The following is a 21,033-nucleotide window of genomic DNA, read 5'->3' on the forward strand; positions in this document are numbered from 1 at the left end:
CCACTGCCACTGTGTGGCCAGGCAGAGCTCGCACAGGATGGATGTCAGGGAATCTGCAGAACTGCTGGATCAGGTGGCTTGTGGATGGGATGCGAGTGCTGGGAAGGCTGAGGTTGGGATTTTGGGCTGCAGTAGTTGTGCTGGTGGAAGTTCGGTGTGGATATGGTGCTCCTGAGGGAGCTGGGATCACCAGGTTGCCTAAGGAAGGGTGAACCGGCCCTGGTTGAGTTGGAGCTGGTCAGAATTCAGGTGTTGATCCATAGTGGGATGGAGCATGTGGATAATCCCCGTGGCACAGCCCAGGCAGAGCAGGACTGCTCCGTTTTGCCTGGGGAACGGGGCAGAGAGGGCTGGGGATATGTCAGTGCTGAGGCATGAACAGCACGGAGATAGGGGGGAATCCCAGCCAGGACAAGGGGGAATCCCAACCAGGAGAGCAGAGCAGGAGCCACATCTCACAGGGATTTCTTCGGCGAAAGAGAAAGGAACAGAGGGAAAAAATGAGATGCTTGTAAAAGGAGAGGGAGGAGGCATAAAACCACTCTTAAAGAAATTAAATTTCTTTAAGAAATTCTAAATTTCTTAAATAAATTCCTTCATGGGAGAGATGCCCCCGATCCTAAATCCCACTGTGAATCTCTGGTAACAAGCCCCGAATTGTGTAAGAAATGAGGAACTGGGGTTTGTGCTGATGATGGGGAGGGGGAACTCTTTCCTTGGCCTGACTGCCTCCTCAGCAGGGAAAACTGAGTATGTGCTGGGGGTGAGAGGGGGTGAGAGGGAAAGGGGAAATAGGAGGGGAAGGAAAAGAAGGGGAAGGGTAAAGGGAAAGAGAACAGGGAAGGAGAAGGGAAGAAGGGGAAGGAAAAATGGGGAAGAAGGGGAAGGAGAAGGAGGCAAAGGGGAAAAGGACAGGAAAAGGAGAGAGGGGAAGGAGGAAAGAGGGGAAGGAGAACGGGAAGGGATAAGGAAAAGGAGAAAGGGGAAGAAGGGGAAGAAGTGGAATGGGAAAAGGGAAAGGGAAAAGGACAAAAGGGAAAGAGGGGAAGAAGGAATGGGAAGGGGGAAAGAAAAGGAGAAAGGGGAAGGGAGGAAAAGGGAGAAAAAGTATAAAGGGTAGGAATGAGAAGCAGAAGAAGGGGGAGGAACAAGAGGAAGAGAAGGAAACAGAGAAGGAGAATAAGGAGGAGAAAGAGGAGGACGAGAAGGAGGAGGAGAAGGCGAAGTAGGAGAAGGAAGAGAAGGTGGAAGAGACAGCGAAAGGGAAGGAGGAGAGGGAAGAGAAGGAGGAGGAGCAGGACAAGCGGGAGGAGGAGCAGGAGCAGCAGGAGGAGGACCGGGAGGCGGGGCAGCAGTAGGAGGAGGAGCAGGAGCAGCAGGAGGCGAGCCGGGGGCGGAGCGGGGCGGGCTCCACACAAACCATCTCGGCGGCGGAGCGGGCTGGCAGCGCCGGGCGCGGTGGCGCGCGCCTGTAGTCCCAGCTGCCGGGGAGGCTGAGCCCGACGGATCGCTTGAGCCCAGGAGTTCTGGGCTGCCGTGCGCTGTGCCGAGCGGGCGTCCAAGCTAAGGCCGCCATCAATATGGTGACCCGCGGGGAGCTGCGGGACACCAGGTTGACTAAGGAGGGGTGAACCGGCCCAGGTCGGAGACGGAGCAGGTCAAAGCTCCCGTGGCGGTCAGTAGCGGGATCGCGCCTGTGAATAGCCACTGCAGCGTAGCCTGGGCAACACAGAGACACGCGGGCTCCCCTTTTGCCCCCGCACGCCACAAAAAACACCCAACACCCAACGCTCGCCCCCTTTTTGCCCTCGCCCGCCCGCACGCAAACACCGCCTCCTGCTGACACCGACACGCACCGCACCCCGACCCGCTCCCTCAAAACACACAGCGCCGCGCAAATCTCCACCACAAATCCCACCCTCCAACAACGCATGCAAACAAACACTGCCCCGAGGGGTCCCGCGGGATCCCTTTGCTGTCCGACACGGACACGCGTGGGCTCCTTTCCCCCGCTCAACACAGAGAGACGCGGGACCCCCTTTGCCGCTCCGCCCTCAGCCCGGCACCACTCAGTCCCACACGGCACCCTCCCTTTTTGCCCCCTTTTGCCGCTCTCTCCCGGGGCTCTTCGGTCACACGCACACCCTTTTCTGCCACCTCCTGACCCGTTTTGGTCATCCGCGGACCCTTTTTTGTCACCCCGGGAGTCTTTTTCGTCACCCTCGGACCCTTTTCTGTCACCCCCGGGTCCCATTCGCTGCCCGCCCGCTCAGAACCCCCGCGCTCACAGCGCCTCCTCTCGGTCGCGCGCGGCACCGCCCCGCCCGGCTCGGCCCATGCGCGGTCGCGAAGCGCCGAGGATTGGCGCCGGGTGCGACCCGTAGCGCCCGTGGGCGCAGGCGCGGGGTGGCCCCGGACGGCCGGGAGCCGTGAGGGGCCGGGAGCCGGGATTAGTGAGGGGCCGGGAGCCGGGATTAGTGAGGGGCCGGGAGCCGGGATACCTGTGGATCTCGGCGGGCGGCACCGGCGCCATGAAGTCCCGCTTCAGCACCGTCGATATCCGCGCGGTGCTCGCCGAGCTGCGGCAGAGGTACCGGCACTCCCCGCCCGTGCGGCCCCGGGGAGCGGGGCCCGGCCCCGTGGGTCCTGGTCCTGCCCCTGCTCCTGGTCCTGGCCCGGTTCTTGTTCTGTCCCTGCTCCCCCTTCTGGCCCTGGTCCTGGCCCGGCTTCCCTGCCCCGCCGTGGCCTCAGGGCTGTGGGGGCTCTGTCTCTCCATCGTGTCCTGCTCTCACAGCTCTGCCCCTCAGCGCTGCCCTGCCTGGGCTCTGCATAACCCCCTCACCCATCCCCCGTCCCGTTCCAGCCCTGCCTGGAAGGGCAAGGACACCTTCCACTATCCCAGGCTGCTCCAAGCCCTGTCCATCCTGGCCTTGGACACTGCCAGGGATCCAGGGGCAGCCACAGCTTCTCTGGGAATTCTATTCCAGGGCCTCCCCACCCTCCCAGCCAGGAATTCCCAGTTCCCAATATCCCATCCATCCCTGCCCTCTGGCATTGGGAAGCCATTCCCTGTGTCCTGTCCCTCCATCCCTTGTCCCCAGTCCCTCTCCAGCTCTCCTGGAGCCCCTTTAGGCCCTGCAAGGGGCTCTGAGCTCTCCCCAGAGCCTTCTCTTTTCCAGGCTGGACAACTCCCACCCAGCTGGGAAGCTGCTCCCACCCCTGTGGAGCTCTGACCCTTCCTGGTGTCCGGGGCACTCCGCATGTCCAGCCCCACTCTGAAGGGAGTGACTGACACCCCCCAGGCCAGTTCAGTGCTCATACTGGGATTACTGGTGCCCTGTGCTCACAAAGATGCTCTGGTGCAACCAGTACATTTTGCATCCCTGCTACAAAGAGGAGGGCTGGCAGGAACCGGCAGCTTTCTGTGTTTTTTTCCATTAATATAAATTTCTCCATCTAATTTTCTCCCTCTCTTAATTGCTGTGTCTTCAGAGCAGTTTCTCCATCTCTGCGTGGTTTTTTGCTTCCAGCTTGTTCCATCAGTCTTCCTTTGCTGCCCTTTTGGTTACTGCTTGGTGATTTATATAACTTGCTAATTTATCAGAATTTGGTGATTTATCAGAACTTGCCTTTCTGTGTACTTTAATTGCCACTGGGATTTTTCCAGCCAGTTGTGTTTTGGATTCTCCAAAGCATTCTGTGTTTCCCTTTTGGCAGCTTGTTGGGAATGAGAGTGAACAACATTTATGATGTGGATAACAAGACCTATCTCATTCGCCTGCAGAAGTAAGAGCTTTAAATATCTTTATTTAAAAATTCTTTGGAAATGCTGTGTGAAAACTAGATTTTGTTAATTGTCTGCAGTAATTTCTGGCTTGTTTCCAGTGAAATTCTGCTGTTCTTTGGTAAAATGCAGTAATTTTTACCCAAAAAGCTCTTAGGAAATAGGATAAGGAGTGTGAAACCCTGCAGACTGGTGGGTGGTGAGGGATGGCTGCTCCTGTGCCACTTGGAATCACGGAATATCCTCATTTGGAAGGGATCCAGAAGGATTTTGGGGTCCAGCTCCTTTGTTTTGCCCCCAGGCCGGACTGCAAGGCCACGCTGCTGCTGGAATCCGGGATACGCATCCACATGACGGAGTTTGAGTGGCCAAAGAACATGATGCCATCGAGCTTTGCCATGAAGGTAAACTCACCAGAGTCTGGGTTTTGGTAAAATGGCTGGATGTCAGGAAGGAATGTTCATGTTCTGTCCTTGGAGACAAGAAAATAGGGAAGGATTATCCCGGTGAATCCTGATCCAGCGGGTGGCTGAAGACAAGGGAGGACGTGGACTTAGGATCACACTGTTGATGTTCAGTGCCTGAAACAGTGAATATTTAAATTTATAAAAACTATTGCTAAGCTGCTGGATATCTTCTGGACCTCCCTGCGATGTTGCTCCAGTAAAATCCTTGTCATTCCAGTTGGATTGTCTGAACTTTTGGGTGCTGGATGCAGCACCCTGTGGTACAGAGTCCTCTGTTCAGTCTCCTGGGTTTTGGGGGTTCAGACCTTGCTCCAGGCTGTTAGGCTGGGCTCCTGCAGGTGGATCCACAGGTAGATCCATGGGGATACAGCTTGGGATGACTCCCATGGATCTGCTTATCCCCTGGCTGCAGCCAGAAATGACTCAGCAGAGATTCTGTGGGGTGGCTTTCCACGGCAGAGATGGATACAGGGATAATCCCAGTTCTTACAAAATAAACTCTTGGAATTTGAACTAGCTGCTCCCTTGAGCTAAAAAAACAGCATGGAAAAAATGTCTTAACGTTAAGAATTGGGATCAATTATATTTATAATTATAACAATGAAGGTGTGAATGAAGGTGTGGCGGGAACCAACTTTTTTTGTTCTTACGATATTTGAATTCAATAGAAGGTGGTTGGTGCCACGTGAGGGCTCTACAGCCCAGCCATTCCCAGATGTTTCCAGCATGTCCCAGACATCTTTCCCACCCCTGGCAGTGCCGGAAGCATTTGAAGACGCGGAGGTTGGTGAGCGTGAGCCAGCTGGGGATCGACCGCATCGTGGACCTGCAGTTCGGCAGCGACGAGGCCGCCTATCACCTGATCGTGGAGCTGTATGACAGGGTGAGTGAGGGCTCCAGCAGCGTCCCCCGAGGCAGGGACACGAGGGTGGCCTCACTGAGGGTCCCTGTGCTCCCAGGGGAACGTTGTCCTCACTGACCACGAGTACATCATCCTGAACATCCTGAGGTTCCGCACGGACGAGGCGGACGACGTCAGGTTTGCAGTGCGGGAGCGGTACCCGGTGGACAGTGCAAAAGCTGCTGTGCCTCTGCCAACTTTGGACAGGTAATTTCAATTTCAGAGCTCTTAAATGGTGTTATTTATCGGGATAAACCCAAATTCCTTGGAGCTGTGAAAAGCTTTGGGTAGTTCCTCATGTATTACAGGCCACTTTTAGTTTCTTTTTCTAAGGCTGGAAATGTTTTGTAGCTTCTAAGCACTGCAGTGTTGTTTTGTTGTTGTAAAACACATTATTCTTTGGAATTGCAACTCTCCCTTGTCCCCTGCAGGTTAACTGAAATCATATCAAATGCACCCAAAGGGGAACAGCTGAAGAGGGTTCTCAACCCACTCCTTCGTAAGTAACTGGGCTTTGTTAAAAGATGAAATGGGGTCAATCAGTGTTTTTTATGTCATGCTGGAAAATATGAATAACTTACCATAGAATCCTGGAGTGGTTTGGGTTGGAAGGGCCCTTAAAGCTCATCTCATTCCACCGCCTGCCTTGGGCAGGGACACCTTCCACAAGCCCAGGTTGCCTTGGGAAACAGACATTTATTGTTTCCAAGCCCACAGCACAGAGCTGAGCCTGCCCACGGTGCTGCAGGGATGAGAGCTGCGAGTGGCTCTGGTGGAGCTCCGGTTTGGGGCACTTTGCACCATCCTGGTACCAAACAGGAGCTGTAAGTGTAAAGGTTTTCCTGAGCACAGAACCAAATCTGTCTTGTGTGAGGTGGTCAGAACAAAATTGGTTTTCCTCCTGACCTGGCAATGCTGATGAAGCAGAGAATTCCCTGAACAGCTCAAATCACACCTAAGTGTTACTTTCCCCATCTCTTCATTCTCTTTGTCACCAGTTTTCCCTCTCTTTCTCTACCCTGGTCTGCTAAATAATTGCTATTACTGTATAATAATAATAATATTACTGTATAACACTGTATAATTGCTAATTATTGTCCCCCACTGCTCCCAGTTTTGCTGTATCCATGGTGGAATTTGGTATTTCTGATCCCATCACGTAGGAAACCTTGGCCTCACCATGGTGTTACTGATCCAATTACCAGGCACAGCTGCTCTGCTCTAAAATCCCCACAATTTTTCTCTTGGTGGGAATTTGGCTGTTTCTCACCTCCTCCTCCTCATCCACCCATGAAATCCACCCATCCTTCCTGCCCTTTCCCTGATTTTTGGTACTTCTCACTCTTCTTACACTCTTGTGTCCAGGTTTTTTTCTAAATGCAAATTGTGAATATTTTCTACAGATAATCTATTATTTCTTTTCTTTTTTTAACAGCTTATGGGGCCACTCTCATCGAGCACTGCCTTATAGAAGCTGGATTTTCTGGAGCTGTCAAAATAGATCAACATCTGGAAAATAAAGGTATAATATTTTAAAGGCTGGGCCACAACTATGGGGATTTTTATGTCTGTGTAGTGGGTTTTATTTTTTTCCCAGAGAGGTGAGTAAAACTATAGTTCTGACCATGTGGTTTTATTTTTAAATGTTTTTAGCTTGAGGACCAGCCTCGTTTACATTAAAAGTCTTGATTTGTGCATGAATTGGAGGTGAAACATGAGGTTTTATACATTATGAATGGTTTTATCATGAGACACCACCTCACCCATGAGGTGAGTTCTGGTTGTACAAAGGATGTTTGACAAGGAGAATTAACATCAAAGTCTTTATTTGTAGGAAACATTGGGGATTTGGTACAGTGGCAGCTTTACATTTATTGGGAAATCAAAGATTTGGGTAATAAAATCAGAAAATATTTTCCTGCAATCTTATTTTCCTTGTGTGCTTTATATTTGCTATAAATCCAGAGGATTTTTTCCTTCCTACTGGATTATGGTGCTGAAAAAAATAACTTCTCACAGCTTCTGCTTTATGCTTTGCCTCTGCAGCTTTAATTTTATAAAGTGCTGGTATTTGTGTGGTCTTTTTTTTTCCCCCTGAAACTTGAATAATTATGTCCTAAAAGCACCTAAATAGGTTTTTATATTAAAAATTTCCCAAGTATAAAACAAGTGCTGAGACTCCTGTTTAAAATGAGCAATAATTGCTGGAGTGAAGCACCAGGGATGAAATATTTCTGCTGTTTTATTTTTCTCTTTAGAAAACCTTGAAAAAGTTCTTTCAGCTCTAGAGAAAGCAGAAGAATACATGGCCCTCACTGACAACTTCAGTGGAAAGGTGGGTCTGGGGAGGGTTATCAGTTATTTGGGATTGCAGAGTTAAACTGGCAAGCAGGAATTCCTCAGGATGTGCAATTCCTGGTGTTCCCAGCCGTGGATTTTATTCCTGGGTGTCAGGTGGTGATGTGGAATAAAAATTGCTTCTTTCCACGGGGTGGGCAGCAATTAAATAATGCACAGGCAGGTTGTGTAAATCCTGGGAGATTTGCACTTGGGCTTTAATAAATAATAATAAAGTAATAATTTACTTTATTACTGTAATAATACACTAATAAATTCTATAATAAATTCTGCACATAGACTCTGCATTTGTGGGGTAATCCTGAGGGTTGGAAGAAGTTCACTTCTTTTTCCAGAAGAAATTGGAGTCAAGACAAGCCAGTGGGGCAGGGATTTACTCAGGCACAAGGTTCCCTGCTGGAATTATTTGCTGTCTCATGCTGATTACACCTAGACCTTTTGGTATCTTTTTGATACAAAAATGATATTTTTGTATCTTTTCAGGGTTATGTTATCCAGAAAAAGGAGAAAAAGCCAAGCCTGGAACCAGATAAAGCAGCAGAAGATATCTACACGTAAATATTTGAAGTATTTCTTCCCTTTATTTTTCTACTAGTCTGCATCACAGAAATTAGTTTTCAGGTGATAATATCAAATGTGTATTTTACAGATATGAGGAATTTCATCCTTTCTTGTTTTCTCAACATTCAAAATGTCCCTACTTGGAATTTGACTCATTCAATAAGGTACAGTGCTTTTGCTGATGCTGTACTTAAGTGCTTTAATTGACTGCTGCTACAAAGAGTAATTAAAACGTAGTGCAGAGGTTTTTAATGAAAGCAGAGACCTTGGAAGGGATGATTAATTTTATGGATAAACGTTTGATGAGAAAAGGCCAGCTCCAGCAGGGCCTTTAGGCTGCAGCTGGGCAGTGCTGTGTCCTGAGCTCAGATCCTGGAGCTGAGTGTGGAACCTGTGAGGGAGGTGGATGTTTCCAGCCAGAGAATCCCAAATGCTTTGTTCTGGAGAGCTGGAATCTCAGTTGTCTCTGGAGTAAACAGTTGTGACAGACATCACATTTACACTTCTCCTCTTACTGCTCTGAAAGCCTCAGGCCCCTGATTTGGTGTTTCCTTGGGTGTTGTCCTTCCTGGTCCTCCACTCGTTAACATCTGGAATCATTAATTGCCTCTTGTTCCTGACCTTGATCTCCAGAATTCCCATTTCATGTTCCTACCCTGCTTCCTGGCTGAATTCCTGTCATCTCCTTCACTGATCACAGAATCCCAGAGTGGTTTGGGCTGGAAGGGACTCAAAGCCCATCCAGTTCCACCCCTGCCAAGGCAGGGACACCTCCCACTGTCCCAGGCTGCTCCAAGCCCCAATGTCCAACCTGGCCTTGGGCACTGCCAGGGATCCAGGGGCAGCCACAGCTGCTCTGGGCACCCTGTGCCAGGGCCTGCCCACCCTCCCAGCCAGGAATTCCTTCCCAATCTCCCATCCATCCCTGCCCTCTGGCACTGGGAAGCCATTCCCTGTGTGCTGTCCCTCCATCCTTGTCCCCAGTCCCTCTGATGATCTAAACAGCCTCAAACCTTCCTCATCTTGTGCTTTAAGCACAGCTGGAACACCAGGAGCTGTTCTTAGGCATTCTGGGTCTTCGTGGGTTTTTAACTGACCCAGTGGAGCAGCAGGAATTCGGGGCAGACAGATCTGTCTGTGCAACCATTTAATCTGAACCAAAGCAGCTTCTTTTGCATCACTTCTTAGCAAAAATGATGGGCCATAGTTTGGCCACTTATTTACCTGTGTGTTTGCAGTGAGACACAGCCCTGAGTGTCTTGCTGAACTCATCCCAATGGGAAGGGAAATGGAGAAAGCTCCTGGAGGTTGTTTCAGCCTCTCTCACCTCTTTTAGTGCTTTGCAGCCACTTCTCTGCAGGGACCCTGCTCTGCCTGCTCTGCCAGGCCAGCCTGGAGATTCTCCAACCTGATTCTCTCTTGCAGGCAACAGACGAGTTCTACTCCAAGCTGGAGGGGCAGAAGATTGATCTGAAGGCCTTGCAGCAGGTGTGTCCTGATCCAGGACTGGGGCAGCTGGGATGGCTCCCGGATTTCCTGAGGCTTCACTTGCTTCTGGCAGTGATTACCTGATGCCATTTATATTTACGTTTATGTTTATGTTTATATCTATATCTATATTTAGTTTTTTTGCCATCTTGTTTTTGAAAGGAAAAACAAGCACTGAAGAAACTTGAAAATGTCCGCAGGGACCATGAGCACAGACTGGAAGCTCTCCAGCAGGCTCAGGTAAGACAGATTTGGGGTTTTAATTAACAAGATGCATAATCACAGAACCATGGGATGGTTTGGTTGGGGGGGAGCTTCAATCCCATGCAGCTCCATGGGCAGGGACACCTGCCACTATCCCAGGTAGCTCCAACCTGGCCTGGAACACTTCAGGGATTGGCAGGACTGGAGTTGGATGTTATCCTGGGCCACCACTTCAATCCAATCTTGGATTCCAAGATTCCACTTCAATCCAATCTTGGATTTCTTCTCCACTACTTCCATTTCTTCAAAACTATTGCTGAGCATGTGTTTAGCTCCAATGGCTCCAACCTTCTCCTTTCCCTAAGGAAGCTGATAAGCTGAAAGGAGAGCTGATAGAGATGAACCTGGAGGTGGTGGACAGGGCCATCCAGGTGGTCAGAAGTGCCTTGGCCAACCAGATCGACTGGACCGAGATTGGGGCCATTGTCAAAGAGGCCCAGGCCCAGGGGGACCCCGTGGCCACGGCAATCAAAGAGTTAAAGCTGCAGACAAACCACATCACCATGCTGCTGAGGTGAGTGCACTGCCCAGTGGCTGTAAAAACCTCATCTCACACTGGATCAGGAGCTTAGAGATTAAAAAAAAAACAGCCAAAATATCTTTTTTATAGCCAGAAGTTTTGGTGTGAAAGCTGGGACGTGATAGAGCTAATCAATCCATGAGGTTTTAGTTACCTCACTTTCAGAAATGTACAGAATAAACTTGGTTTTGGTTGGTTCCTTAGACTGGAAAAATTGGGCTCTTTATCTTCTGCTCTTGTTTTCTTTTTTCCTCCAAATTTTGGCTGACTCCAAGACATAAATGGGCTGGAATGAGGGGCTTTCCTGTGTCTGCACAGTGAAAAGGGTTTAGAGGCTCCTTGGACCCTTTCCAAACTTCTGAGAGAATTAAATTAAGAGCACACTCCACCAAGGATTAAAAATTAACCAGTTCTCTTATCTTAATCATCTAATGCCATGTGTTTTTAGGAACCCATATGTGTTATCTGAAGAGGAAGAGGAGGAGGACGATGCTGATGTAGAGAAAGAAGAAACAGAAGAACCAAAGGGAAAAAAGAAAAAGAACAAAACGAAACAGTTGAAGAAACCTCAGAAAAACAAACCCTCGTTGGTTGATGTTGATCTCAATTTGTCTGCCTATGCCAATGCCAAAAAGTAAGATTTTTTTTAGATAATATGTGGATTTGTAGTAGAAATTTCTCTATGTTTGCAGTTGTTGGTGATAATATTGCAGGAGGAAGGGCTTTGGGATATCTTGTTAAAAATAAGAGTTAAAAATGGAAATGGCAGCTTGCCCTGAGCTCTGGGATGGGAATTTCCCTGGTCCAGACCCACTGGTGCAGGGCAGCTGGTCTGTGGCTGTCACATTGATTGAATTTTTTAATTAATTGAGTCAAATTCTGCACATGGAACAAAATGCAGAGGACTGGGATAAGTGGGATAAGGATGAAGGAGTGGATCTGCTGGGATTTCAGGGACAAACACTTGTGTTTCACAGGTACTACGATCACAAAAGACACGCAGCCAAGAAAACTCAGAAGACAGTGGAAGCTGCAGAAAAGGTATTTTTTTTTCCCTTGGATTTGAGAAGATATTTAAAAGGGAAATCCCTGCCACTGCTAAGTGGAAAATCCTGACCTGGTCTGAGCAGCCCTAATGAGATGTGAAAGGGAAAAACAACCAGCCAGGGTTGTTCGATTCCTGACATTTTGAGCTCAGTGGAGGATTGCAGATCCCTGAAGTATCCTCCTTTTCCACCAGCAGCATTGGGAATACTCAGAACAGGTGGAGATACTGACAGACCAGGACTTAGAGTGGACAATCAGTGGAAATCCTTCCAATCCAAGAGCTGATCATTTTGGGGAGCAGCTCTCTGGGGTGGAGTTTTAAGGGCAGCTGTCTGACAGGAGCAGGGCTGGGTGGAGCCTGCACTGTGATAAAGTCCAGAGCCATTTCCTACCAACTTTCCCAGTGTTCACTCGGGAATTTTGTGATTACTGCTGGATGGTGCTGGTGCTTTCTGTCCAAACAGGCTTTTAAATCAGCTGAGAAGAAGACGAAGCAAACCCTGAGGGAAGTTCAGACAGTCACCACCATCCAGAAAGCCAGAAAGGTCTATTGGCAAGTACAGCTCCCTCGTCCTTCTCTCATGTCCTGTGTCAGGATGAATCTTCACTGGCTTAGAAGTGGAGCTATTTAGGATTTCTGAGCACTGCACTTTGCATTGAGTCTCCCTACAGCTGCTGCCTAAAGTCAGAGAATCCCAGAATGGTTCCCAGGGATAATAACCCAAAGAAGCTGTGCCTGCCCCATCCCTGCAAGTGTCCAAGGCCAGGTTGGACGGGGCTTGGAGCAACCTGGGACAGTGGAAGGGTGTCGTCCAGTGGGACTGGATGAGCTTGAAGGTTTCTTCCAACCCAAAACATTCTGGGCTTCTGTGATTTAAAAAAACAACCAACAAATGAAACAAAACCCCAAAGCTTTTAATCACCTAATAACTGAATTATAGAAATCAGTAGGAGGACTGTGGTGATGGTGCTTCTTGTGTCATCTCACAATCTCACTGCCAGTGATGCTGTAGCTGTCCCATGCCTTGTTTTTATGGCCCAGGCCTATGGATGGAAGTGAAACTATTTGCAGTGTCATAAATTGCAGATGCTGAGATGGATATTCTGAGTTTGGTATCAAAAGCTACCTGTGCAATGTCCCGTTAGTTCCAGGTGTTTCTCACACTGTGGATTTGCTGGAATTTGGCAGGTTTGAGAAGTTCCTGTGGTTCATCAGCTCTGAGAATTACCTGGTCATTGCTGGCAGGGATCAGCAGCAGAACGAGCTGATCGTGAAGCGCTACCTCAGACCAGGTGGGTCCATGGAGGGGATGTGTGGGTTTCCCTCCTCTTTCCCAGTTTTGGGAATGTCCAGCAGTGACATGGGAAGGTCTCTCTGCTTTGTTCTTGAGTTGGGCCTTGGATCAAAGGGAATTTTGGTAATGGGAGTCCCTGTGGTGCCATGAGGTGAGAACAGGTTGGATGGGCTCCCCTCAGGAGCAGAGGAGCTGATTCTCCCTGGGACAAGGATGGACTAAAAGGCTTCTGTGTCCCCATCCTGCTCCTTGAGCCAGACCAGCCATTTCCAACTAATGTTAGAGACTTCCCTGGCTCCAGGGATCCGTGGATCTGACTGGAGTCTCCCGTTTCCCAGGGGACATCTACGTGCACGCGGATCTGCACGGAGCCACCAGCTGCGTGATCAAGAACCCCTCAGGTACCCGTGGGACCCTGGGGACAGGAGCTGGCGGTGCCTTCCCTTGGGATGCCAATCAGTCCTTCCTGGGAAGCTCCCAGGCTGGCTTAGGGCAGTGCAGGATTTACTGGCTCGTGGTGTGCTGGGTGTTCCCCAGGTGAGCCCATCCCGCCGCGGACGCTGACGGAGGCCGGGACCATGGCCCTGTGCTACAGCGCTGCCTGGGACGCCCGCGTGGTCACCAGCGCCTGGTGGGTCACCCACAGCCAGGTGAGCACAGCCAGGCAGGAGCTGTCCAGCCACAGCATCCCAGGGAACTGGGATGTGGCCACAGACAGGAGCTGATGGGTGTGGGTCAAACTTCTGTGTGAGAGTGGGGAGATCACACCAAAGTCATGGTGGTTTTATTCCCTGAGTACTCACCTGGATATATCCGGGGTTTGTTTCCTGAGTTACTCACCCAGGACTCCTAAAACACAGTGCTGGTGTGGGGTGTGATTGGATGGAAACGTTCCTTAGGAAAATTCCCTGCAAGGGAGAGGAAGAACCCCTTGGATGTGGAGTTCTGCAGAGCTGTTCCCAGGAGTTCAACTCTCGTTGAACCAATGTTTCTCCTGGTGCTGTTAGTACCTGATGCTGCCCTTCTGTCACAGAGATTTTTTTACAGTTTATCATGATTTTCTTTTAGGTTTCTAAAACTGCCCCCACGGGAGAATATCTCACTACTGGGAGCTTCATGATCCGAGGTGAGGCACAAAGGAACAGTGGGAATGGGATGTTTTCCCAAAGGTGCTGGGCTGTCCTGCAGTGGCAGCCACCCCCTCCCTCCCTGTGAACAGCCAGCAGATCCCACTCTTGACCCAGAAATCTGTTGGGAATGGCTTAGACTGAGTATCAGGCAGCTGCAGCAGCATTTTGAGCTGAGCCCTGGGCAGAAGTTCATTAACTCAGCTGCTTCTGAGCTCTCCTGTTCTCATCTCAGAGATAAAATCAGCCCCAGTGTAATTTTTGGGTAGCCTAGAGCCTCTAATAAAAATGAGTTTTTGAAGTACATCCTGCAGCATGGCTGCTAAACCTCCTCATGAGACTCTGCCTTTGTTTTCCAGGGAAAAAGAATTTCCTTCCACCTTCCTATCTGATGATGGGCTTCAGCTTCTTGTTTAAGGTACAGCTGTTCCCGTGCAGCTCCTGCTGGCTTTTGTAATTTGCTTTGAGCTGCAGGAGGCTTATTTTCTGCATCTTGCTTATCAGTATATTCCCCATTACTTCTTTTCCCACTGGGATAAATCCCATAAAAGGCTTCTTGCTGATAATGACTCTGCTTTCATTTCCATCTTAGCCCAGTGTGCACTGTCTGCATTTCAGACAGACTCCGGACATTCCTGCCTCTCCCAGGTTGTTATCCCAGCTCTGTTTCGAGCATGGGCTTGTTCAGGGAATCTGGGAGTGCAGCTCTGTGTGTCACCCTGACTTTTGATGTTGGCACACTCGGGTTTAAATGAGCTGGTTTCATTTTCTTGCTTTTTGATGGAAGAAAGTGTTAAAAAGGGAAGAAACAGCTGAGCGAGGTGTTCTGTGAACATCACCAGGCCTGACACAGAGGCTGCTCTTTTTTAGGTGGATGAAAGCTGTGTCTGGAGACACCGGGAAGAGAGGAAGGTCAAAGTCCAGGATGAGGACCTGGACACGGTTTCCAGCAGTGCCAGTGAGCTGGTGGCTGAGGAAGTGGAGCTTTTAGGTACAGTGGGAGGGACTGGGTGCTGTGGGTGCTGCTGGGAGCATCCTTCAGGGTCTGGGCGATCCCAGATTTTGGATCACTGATAGGACAAGGGGCAATGGTTTCACACTGCCAGAGGGCAGGGAGGGATGGGATATTGGGAAGGAATTCCTGGCTGGAGGGTGGGGAGGCCCTGGCACAGGGTGCCCAGAGAAGCTGTGGCTGCCCCTGGATCCCTGGAAGTGTCCAAGGCCAGGTTGGATGGGGCTTGGAGCCACTGGGACAGTGGAAGGTGTCCCTGCCCATGGCAGGGGTGGAGTGAGATGGGCTTTAAGTTCTCTTCCAACCAAAACCATTCTGGGATTCCATGATGGATCAGTTTGGTTGTTTCTGTGTTTTCCTGCCCTGTGTGCCCCAGATGGAGGAGACAGCAGCAGTGAGGAGGATAAAGCCGAGGGTGAGGAAGCTCCAGAGGGTGAGGAAGCCACAGCTGAGAGTGCCCGTGAGGAGGGCGTTGCTGAGCTGGAGCAGGGAGGAGGGAACACTCCTGCTCCAGAGGCTGACTCCGAGGAGGACGAGGGAGAATCTGAGGAGGAACATCCAGAGCCAAAAAGTGAAGTGAAGGAGGAAGAGGTGAATTACCCAGACACCACAATCGACCTGTCACACCTTCAGTCCCAGAGGTGAGAGAAGCAGCAGCTGGGGGCACCTGAGGGTCTCTAAAACACCGCCAGGACAAGGCTGGGATGAGCTGCCAGCCCTTCTTTCCATGCTCAGCAGTGGGAATGCTGCCTCGTTTTCCTTTCAGGGCTGCTCACACCTGAGACACTGAGCCCTGAGCTGCCTGTGCTGTGCCAAGCTGGTGCAGAGCAGCTGCTCTGTGTGAGGCTGTGGGCTGAGCTCATCTCCCGGTTGTCCCTGGGATTCCTTGGGGGGTGCACGGAGGAGGCATGGAGTGAGTGCCCATGGGGCTGTGTGCCTGGGCAGCTGCACATCGGGGCTCCCTCGGTGCCCAGGCTGTGTTTGGTGCTTGGTGTGTGTGAGGGGAGCTGGCAGAGAGCTAAGGCATGTTTGGTAAAGTGAATCCCAGGATTCCTGCCCTTTCCAGACACCAAAGCTGGGATTGCCAAGCACTAGAAAGCTGAAAGTGTTACAGCCAAGCTGCCCAGGTTTGGGCTGTGGTTGGTGTGTCCATGGTGAGCTGCCCTGCATCTGCTGATGAGCTCCTGTTCCATCTCCCCACAGATCCCTGCAGAAAATCATCCCCAAAGAGGAAGAGCCCAACTTGGTAAGGCCCCAGCTCCAATGGGTGGCTCAGAGCAGTGGGAGCTGCTGGGCAGGGTCTGCTCTAAACTGCCTTTCCCTCCCCAGAGTGACAGCAGGGCCCAGGGCCGGAGACATCTCTCTGCCAAGGAGAGGAGGTGAGAGCCAGTGGGTGTTCCAGGGAATCCCAGAATTCCAGGATGGTTTGGCTTGGAAGGGAGCTTAAATCCCATCCCACCCCCTGCCATGGGCAGGGACACCTCCCACTGTCCCAGGCTGCTCCAAGCCCCATCCAGCCTGGCCTTGGGCACTGCCAGGGATCCAGGGGCAGCCACAGCTTCTCGAGGCAAATGCCCCATTCCCTGCCCAGGTCCTGGGCACAGGGCACGTCTGTCCCCACTCCCAGCCTGGGTTGATCCATGCCCATTGTCCATCCTGCATTTCCAGGGTGGGATCCTGCTCCTGTCCTTTGGGAATGCTGGCTGGGAACAGTTTCTTGTGTACTGTGGGCTGAAGAGGTTTTTCTGAGAAAGGGGTTGTTTCCAGTGTTCTCTGGATCCCTGTGGCAGGGAAGCAGGGTGGGAATACTGTCAGGAGAGCAGCAGCCTCTCCTGTCACAACAAAGCAGGGTGTTGTGGTTGTTCTCCTCAGAGAAATGAAGAAAAAGAAGCAGCAGAACAACTCTGAGAACTCGGAGCTGCCTGAGGAGAAGCAGAAGGAGACAGAGACCCAACCTCCGGCTGCTGCCAACAGCCACAAGGCTGCTCCAGCCCCTCAGCCCATCAAGCGGGGCCAGAAGGTGGGCAGGGACCAGGGAGACCCTGGGCTGAGCTGTTGGCATGGAAGTGTGGACAGAAATCCCAGATCTCCCAGACATCCATGGCTGCCTGGTGGTTTTAGGCTCATGGTGGTGCTTTGAGTGGTTTCAGGATGGTGGTGGGGGTTAGCACGGAGCTCACTGGAACCAGTCCCTTGGTTACTGGTGAGCTGCTCTGAAAGAGTTTGGGATACTGGGAAGGAAAGTGCATGTGGGGTCAGCAGCTGTGGATGCAAAACTCTGCTAAAAGTCGTCATTTCTGAAGCTGTTGGTGTTTCCTCCTGCAGAGTAAAATGAAGAAGATGAAGGAGAAGTACAGGGACCAGGATGAGGAGGATCGGGAGCTCATCATGAAGCTGCTGGGGGTGAGGGGTGGAGTTGAGCCTTCCCAGGGGTGTGGTGGCTCTGGTCACCAGCCCTGACCAGCTGTGTCACCACAGTCTGCAGGCTCCACCAAGGAGGACAAAGGGAAAAAAGGGAAGAAGGGGAAGACAAAAGAAGAGGCAGCAAAGAAGCAACAGCAGAAAACCAAAGCCCCCCGTCGTGCAGCTGGAGGGGGCAAGGAGACCCTCCCAGCAGGAATCCTGCTGCACGAGGCACAGGAGCCAGCCCTGGATGAGCTGCAGGAGGAGAAGGTGAGGAGTGGGATGGGAAGGTGGAGCAGGACGATGGGAAGATGAGGAACAGGGTGAGAAGGTGAGGAGCAGGAGGGGAAGGTGAGGAGTGGGATGGGAAGGTGGAGCAGGACGATGGGAAGATGAAGAACAGGGTGAGAAGGTGAGGAGCAGGAGGGGAAGGTGAGCAGCTCTCTCCTCTCCTCACCTGTCCATGTCTGTCCCTTGCAGGGGCTCTCCTGACTCTGTGTAGCTTTTCCACCTGGGAGGCTGAGCAGCTCCCCATGGATTTTGAGCACTGTGGAGAGCTCTGTGCCTGTTGCCAGGGCTCAGGGAGCCCACTGGATTCCCAGAGCAGCCCAAAGCCCCGCAGCAATCCATGTGCTCATCCTGCTCCCAGCACAGCCAGAACTGGGGCTCGGAACAGTCCCGAGGATCCCGTTCATCCAACACCTCCCCCTCAGCTGAGCTGTAACCGAGCTCCCAGCCCTGTTGTTGGGATTTGGTATCTCTGAGCCCCATCTCCCTCCTCCCAGCTTGGCGTGTGCCAGGCAAATTAGAGCTTGGGAAGAAACACTCCACCCTCCCACCACAGCAAAGTGCTGCTCTTAGCTTGGCTGTGGAACGAGTTCCGTTCTCTTTGCAGGGAGCATGGGGCTTTCTGGGGCCTGCTGATTAAAGAATTCATTGGGGACGGGGGAGGAAGAAGCAGCTCTGTGGCTTTTGAAGCCCTGATGTGTCCTCTGTTTGTGTGTGCAGGAGGAGCAGGACCAGGAGCAGCCAGGACTGGAGGTAAATGCTCAGTTCTCTAAGTGCTGAGCTGGGGGCTGTGTTCCTGCTGGGACTGGGACATGTGGGAGCCCTCCAGGAATTTGAACGCACCTTAATTGTATTTTTAATGATTAACCTCCTTTTCTTCCTGCCCTGCTCATCTCCCCATCCTCCATAAACCCAGAGCTGGCTCCATGGATGTTTGCCCCTGGTTTTTGCCTTGGTGGCTCTGGGCTGGAGGATGACACAATGAGCAGTGCAGGCTGTTCTTTAGTTCAGAAAGTTTATTTACATATAAAATTGCTTCAAATGTTTCTGTAATTACAGGCTCTGGGTGTTGCCCAAGGCTGGGAATAAGTGAATTCCTTTAAATTCCTTAGTGGAGGAGGATAACGGTGTCTGCTGGGGGAAGCTTTGGGTGACCCTGGAACTCCATTGGGAGGCCCAGAGTAAGATCCAGCAAAGGATGTGATTTTAGTGATCAGAGAGGATCAGTCACAAATCCTGGCTTGGCAATTCCTTGCCAGTGAAGTGATCATGGAGCCATGGAATGGTTTGGGTTGGAAGGGACCTTAAAGGCCACCTATTCCCACCTCCTGCCCCATGACTCCACAGGGAGGGCTGAGCACAGGGCCTGGGTCCAGTGGAGCTCTTTGTCCCCCAGGACAGCGAGGCCCTGCTGGACTCCCTGACTGGGCAGCCCCACCCCGAGGACATCCTGCTCTTTGCTGTCCCCATCTGTGCTCCCTACACAGCCATGACCAACTACAAGTGAGTGGCAGCACCTTCCTGGGAGGGGATGTGGTGAGAGTTTGTTTTATTTACAGAAACCTCTCCTTTGGGCAGGTATAAAGTCAAGCTCACTCCAGGCACGCAGAAGAAGGGCAAAGGTATGGTCTGAGAGCCCTGAATCCTTTCCTGTGCTCTGCCTGCTGAAGCCAGCCTGCTTTTCCAAGCTGTTTCACTCTTCCCTGTGTTTTTTCCAGCTGCCAAGATCGCCTTGCACAATTTTATGCAGTCCAAAGAAGCCAGTGCACGAGAAAAGGACCTGTTCCGCAGCGTGAAGGTGAGGCTTTCGCTGCAATTTTTCTTGTACAAAGCAGCAGCAGCAGCAGCAGCAGAATGTCCACAAGTGCCATTTTGGGGGGAAATGCTGCCAAAATGGAGTGTCCTGTTGGGTTTTTTTGTTAGCAGTGCTGTGTCAGTTCTGCTGGGGAAGGTCTGAGAGTCCTGCAATGGTTTGGGGTGGAAAGGATCTTAAAAACCTCATTCCATGGGCAGGGACACCTTCCACTAGCCCAGGTTGCTCCAAGCCCCGTCCAACCTGGCCTTGGACACTTCCCAGCTTTTCTGGGAAACCTGTACTGCTGAGGCTGGGAAGAACCATCAGAACCTGAGCCTCAGTGGTAGCACTGGGCCTTTTGTTCCTGCATTGTCACTCGTCTGACAAAAGCAGCATCTTCCAAGAAACCCTCTGGGTCTGGAGTGGGAATTGCTGGGGCAGGGGGAGGTGCTTGCACTGGGAGTTGAGGCTGGAGGTGTCCTGTGCCCCTCTCTCCCAACCAGGTGCTCACCAGAGCCAAGGAAAGGGATCACACTCATGCTCCAGGCCAAGGAAGGGCTTTGGAAATGCTTTCCTGCTGTGGTCACTTTCTCTTCTTTCATGTTTCCTAGGACACGGATTTGTCAAGAAATATTCCCGGGAAGGTGAAAGTGTCTGCACCTCACCTGCAGAACATGAAGAAGAAGTGATTCCATGCTGGGGGTTCTCACCCCCACCCAGCCCCGGGGCTGGGGCAGATGGACACAGACCCACAACTAGGACTGATCCAACACCCAGGGCCTGCATTCCTGGTGCTTTAGCTGGACTCTGATACAAATTGCAGATAAACATGGAAGTAAATTGCTGGCATTTGGTCAGGAATGTCCTCCCCTGCTCCTGCTTCTCTGTTGTTCCTCACTGCTGGGCAAAGGTTCTGGAATTTGGGGCAGGAAAACTCCAGGGTGTTCAGTTCCTTCCTGCCCCGTGCCTGTGGCAGGGCCTGCCCTCCAGGAGGGCAGTTCCAGTGGAGAATGCTTCCTTTGGGAAGGTGGAATTGTGTTTTCCCCCAAATACTCCCTGGCTGTGGAGAGAGGGAAGGTGCAGGCCCAGATCCCCCCAGCCCAGCTGTGTCAGAACGCTGTGGAGGGGAGGAAGAGCAGGGCTGGGAGTCAGGATAAACCCACGGGATCTCTCAGGAATTACAGCACAGGAATTGTTCTACAAGTCAAAGTTTTTAATTGTTTTTTGAAGACAGCTTAAAACACGATCCCCCCTTCCCCACAGCAGCACGGCCTGGCCCTGTCCCCCATGTCCCCACAGAGCTGGGTCAGCCGGGGCAGGGCTGCCCCTCTCCGTGTCCCCACAGCCAGGGGCCATCCCTGGGGCAGCTCCAGGTGCAGGGAACAGGCACGAGCACTCTGTTACACTCGCAGGGCAGAATATCTGCTACCTAAGGTTCACAATTGAAGTTCCACAACATAAAAATTCCAAAAAAAAAACCAAACTACAGCCAAGCAGAGAGCAGTGGTGCTTTAACATCTCAAGGTTTACGACAGTTTATGGACCGACAACGGGACAACTTCCAGATCCTGCTTCTCTGACCTTAAGCATTTGTAACAAAACATGAAGCTGTGGACTAAACACGACCTGCAGCCTCCACTAAAGCAACACTCCAGAGTCGTGGTGTGCTCAGCATTCCCAGCTCCTGTCCCCATGGACCCCCCCCCGCTCTCGGGGTTGGCCT

General features: G+C 51.4%; 1 protein-coding gene across 3 annotated transcripts; it reads left to right on the forward strand.

Moving 5' to 3' along the window:
* Positions 1 to 2,398: 2,398 nt before the first annotated feature.
* NEMF (nuclear export mediator factor) lies at positions 2,399 to 20,171 on the forward strand. Of its 3 annotated transcripts, XM_042047310.1 has the most exons (33): positions 2,400 to 2,590; positions 3,718 to 3,786; positions 4,086 to 4,188; positions 5,009 to 5,134; positions 5,211 to 5,359; positions 5,584 to 5,651; positions 6,588 to 6,674; positions 7,411 to 7,487; positions 7,994 to 8,064; positions 8,160 to 8,235; positions 9,497 to 9,559; positions 9,722 to 9,799; positions 10,129 to 10,337; positions 10,792 to 10,977; positions 11,321 to 11,384; positions 11,855 to 11,943; positions 12,580 to 12,683; positions 13,024 to 13,086; positions 13,223 to 13,335; positions 13,754 to 13,811; positions 14,172 to 14,230; positions 14,683 to 14,803; positions 15,201 to 15,465; positions 16,028 to 16,070; positions 16,154 to 16,203; positions 16,697 to 16,844; positions 17,150 to 17,227; positions 17,303 to 17,497; positions 18,236 to 18,268; positions 18,912 to 19,018; positions 19,094 to 19,137; positions 19,234 to 19,313; positions 19,922 to 20,171. In XM_042047310.1, the coding sequence occupies exons 1-33, from the start codon at positions 2,532 to 2,534 to the stop codon at positions 19,997 to 19,999; spliced, it is 3,213 nt and encodes a 1,070-aa protein (XP_041903244.1). In that variant the 5' UTR covers positions 2,400 to 2,531; the 3' UTR covers positions 20,000 to 20,171. The 3 variants fall into 3 exon arrangements, with proteins under 3 accessions (XP_041903245.1, XP_041903246.1, XP_041903244.1); XM_042047311.1 differs by lacking the exons at positions 18,236 to 18,268; positions 18,912 to 19,018; positions 19,094 to 19,137; positions 19,234 to 19,313; positions 19,922 to 20,171 and adding an exon at positions 18,123 to 18,224 and having other exon boundaries at positions 2,399 to 2,590; XM_042047312.1 differs by lacking the exons at positions 18,236 to 18,268; positions 18,912 to 19,018; positions 19,094 to 19,137; positions 19,234 to 19,313; positions 19,922 to 20,171 and adding an exon at positions 17,708 to 18,116 and having other exon boundaries at positions 2,399 to 2,590.
* The last annotated feature ends 862 nt before the right edge of the window (positions 20,172 to 21,033 follow it).

The sequence above is a fragment of the Corvus kubaryi genome, unplaced genomic scaffold (assembly GCF_017639235.1).
Source record: "Corvus kubaryi isolate FWS band 111438036 unplaced genomic scaffold, C.kubaryi_AGA036_p1.0 66, whole genome shotgun sequence".
In the NCBI taxonomy this organism is placed as follows: domain Eukaryota; kingdom Metazoa; phylum Chordata; class Aves; order Passeriformes; family Corvidae; genus Corvus; species Corvus kubaryi.